Here is a 3548-nt window from a genome sequence, read left to right as displayed (position 1 = left end):
AAAACAACCTGATTGTAAGATGGAAAAGCATCAGATAAGAATGGAGACTATTTCATTTAATAAATGTTTTGTCTTGATATATAAGCTGTTCAGGTTTTTTTATCTAAAAAAAAAAGTGACAATTTCTTGATGACCTAACACTAAGTACAATATTAAAATATTTTCTTTACAAAAAATAGTAATTTGAATGTTTTTCTCAAATTCAAGCAACTTGGTGCAACATTTTCTCTTAGACTATGTCTACCTGAGACAGCAATGACAGCTACATGCTGCTACAGTACTCTGTAAATTTTTTCAATTATCCCATTATGATTATGGGCTTACATGATTTCTTACATATTGTCTATCTTTGTAATTCTTCACATTCTAGAGAAAACAAAAAAATCTGCTAATCCCTCTTCGTAACTTATATTAATCAAACTGAAAATTAGTTTGGTATAGTAGCTAATCTCTGATTTTAGAATCAAACTAATATATTTTCTATAATAAAAGAATAAAATACTGAACACTACCCTAAATAATCTTACACGCAAACACAAATTTACAGTTTTAATAAAAATTACTAAAAATACTTACTTTAACTACAATGTTAAGTTTACAACATAATATGTGAAATTTTTTGTGAAATGTAAGAGGGGGGAGGGGAGGATGCCACCTCTTACAGGCATCCATGTCTACTAAATAATGGGTTGGGTTTTAAATAAGCATGATATTTTTTATGCACCTAATATAAAACTACTATATTAGTGTTACTAGGTGCTTCCAATCTTCCAGTACCTTACTCTTAGTAGTTTTATAGCCTTTTTTTTTTGTCCTCAAACTACAATTATTAAGTCATAACATTAGCCTCTTTCATAAAATGTTAATAATCCCAACACTTTAAAACTTACAAGGCACTGACCATCAGGCTTCACAGATTCTTAACTTGCCATATCGATACAACTAACACTATTGATACAAAAATCGTCTCGTGGAAATAACTTATATCCTAATGAGTCATGATGGTGCACATTTAACCTGCAGTAGGCCTAATGTTAGGCCTAATTTAATTGTACTATCGAGACGTTGGTTTATTATTTGAAAAATACTTTTCAAAGAACTTAAAAAGGATACAGCTGTAACCCAAAAGTTTGGAATCTTCTTAATTAGATCGTTCCTTTTCTCAAAGAATGGCTTTCTTAACTTGTTATATTTCTGTTCAACTTTAAGAATTTCTTCGCTTGCTTTTTCATTCAAAGCGTCAATTTCGTTCTGACAGGCGTCGATCTCTTCTAACGATTTTTGAGTTTCCGGGTCGAAATCTCTGTTTTCATCTGCATCTCCAGAACTAGATCCATCAACCTTCCTGATCTTTTTAGGTGTAGTACCAGTCGCAGCCATCTTAATTTTATCAAAGATAATTTACTTTTATAAGTTTTAAACAAACAAGAATCGATTAATACTATGATAAAATCTACAACAACGCTATCATAACCTTAGGCTTAGGAAAACAGATATACTCTCGAAACAGTCTTCACTCACCTGGCGCTGTGCATAAAAATCCCGGAAAATCAACTAATACACTTGAAAGTTGAAATTGAAAGTAGCCCTATTTTAATCGGAACGCTTTACTTATGAATTTCGAGCACTTTGTTTTAATACCAGTAAAACCCATTTAATTAATTTTTATAATCACATATGACTTAAAACTTATGAAAATTACAGACAAGCATACACAAAACAGCTATTTAAATTGTTCATAGAACAGTCAGTAATTATTTAGCCGTAAGTACAAGAATGATCACTTCGTACGCCAAAAAACATTAAATCTATTACAGCCGCAGCGGGTCAGCAATAAATCCATAAACTTACTGCTGACCCACAGGGGGATCCTACTGTAAAATATTCCGTTTTATTGTGCATGAAAACAAAGTTTAAATTGTTCATTTTGTTTGTTGATTTCGCTCAAAGCTACAAAAGGACAATTTGCGCTAGCCGTCCCTAATTTTGAACTAAATTAGAGGGATGGAAGTTAGTTAATACCATCCAGCCCAACTCTTGTCAGATCAAATAATAAGATTCAGCTGTATTTTTTTAACATTAGCAGAACTCGAATCAATGAACTTTAATTCTACTCCGGCACACTAACCATTAGGTCGCAATCTGTCCTTCATTTTGTGTACAAGTTACAAGTGTGATCTTGTATACGTAAAGCACGCCAGTGGCTCAGCAGTAAGTCCGAAGGCTTATAATGTTAAGATCCAGGTTTTGATACCCGTGTTTTGTGTACCTTTGTGCTAAACTGCAAACACAGAATGCGCAAAACCTCAACTTTTAACTTGCGTAAAAACAAACAGTTTCTATATGAAGTCATGTTTATTCATGAACAAATATATTAAAAATATATATTGTTACGACAGCAGGGGTCACGTGACGCTAGTAACACGTCATATTCTAGAACGTTCACGTCCCTTCCTGAAGCCTCGAGAGGTTACTAGATATGCGGTATTCTTGTATATATAAGACCGGTAAGAAGTGACGGCAACAATGTAATGTAATTGAACTGCAGACAGAGATTGACGATTGAGTCGAGCACGTGAGTCGTTCGTTGTGAGTTAAAGCGTTTGTTATAGCGTGACTGTGGAAATTAAGTGTATTGCAAAGTTGTATTTAGAAAGAATAAACCAGTTTTATTTAAGAAAGGACTTGTATCGCTAAAGTTTCTTCGGAAAGAAATTATACGGAAAATTAACTAACGAACAGAGACGTAACAATATATTCTACATAGGATTATAAATTCATAAATGAAAATATATATATATATATATAAGTACTTTATTTAAAGGGATGTCGGTCCACTCAGTGGTAGTGGCTCTTACATGTGTGTGCCTTTATTCATATTGTTGCGTCAGCGAGGTCACGCCCCTGCTTTCTGGAAATATCTTGTACCGTCGTGAATTGTCGGGAGATTACTAGATATAGGGTAGTCTGGTATATATATAAGAGGGTGACGGCGTGACGCAATAATGTGTGTGTAGACAGTGAGTAATTGATCTGCAGTCAGAGAGTATTATTAAAGTTGAGCACGTTCGTTGTCATAGCGTTTGTTTTAGCGCGATTGTTGAAATTAAGTGTATCGTAAAGTTCTATTCGGAAAGAATAAACCAGTTTTATTAAGTAAGGACTTGTGTCGCTAAAGTTTCGTCGGAACGAATTTACGGGAAATCAATTAACAAACGGAGACGTAACAAATTGGTGTCAGAGAGTGGGACAAAAAAACGAGAAGCGGCAAATCAAACTACAGCATAGCAGACTTGATGGCTGCAATACAAGAACAGCAAAAGAAACAAGAAGAACGAGAAGAGAGATTACAGCACTGGTTGGAGGAAAAAGAAAAGAAACAAGAAGAGAGACAACAACAGTGGCAAGAAAATCTGCAACAGTGGCAGCTCGAACAACAAAATAAACAAGAAGAGAGATTACAGCACTGGTTGGAGGAAAAAGAAAAGAAACAAGAAGAGAGACAACAACAGTGGCAAGAAAATCTGCAACAGTGGCAGGTAGTTAAA

General features: G+C 34.3%; 1 protein-coding gene across 5 annotated transcripts in view; it reads right to left on the bottom strand.

Moving 5' to 3' along the window:
* LOC106457198 (protein SET-like) overlaps window positions 1–1525 on the bottom strand; it is a 72030-nt gene extending 70505 nt beyond the window's left edge. For all 5 annotated transcript variants that reach the window (XR_001290685.2, XR_001290686.2, XR_002610101.1 and 2 more), the window contains exon 1: window positions 1114–1525. Coding sequence is in view for 2 of the 5 variants with exons in the window: in XM_013916590.2 (XP_013772044.1) it covers window positions 1114–1380 (267 nt within the window). In the remaining 3 variants the exon portion in view is untranslated. The remainder of the gene's footprint in view (window positions 1–1113) is intronic.
* Window positions 1526–3548: the final 2023 nt, after the last annotated feature.

The sequence above is a fragment of the Limulus polyphemus genome, unplaced genomic scaffold (genome assembly GCF_000517525.1).
Source record: "Limulus polyphemus unplaced genomic scaffold, Limulus_polyphemus-2.1.2 Scaffold302, whole genome shotgun sequence".
Taxonomy (NCBI): domain Eukaryota; kingdom Metazoa; phylum Arthropoda; class Merostomata; order Xiphosura; family Limulidae; genus Limulus; species Limulus polyphemus.
Note: the sequence above shows the minus strand (reverse complement) of the source record. Positions and strands in the feature narration are given on the sequence as shown.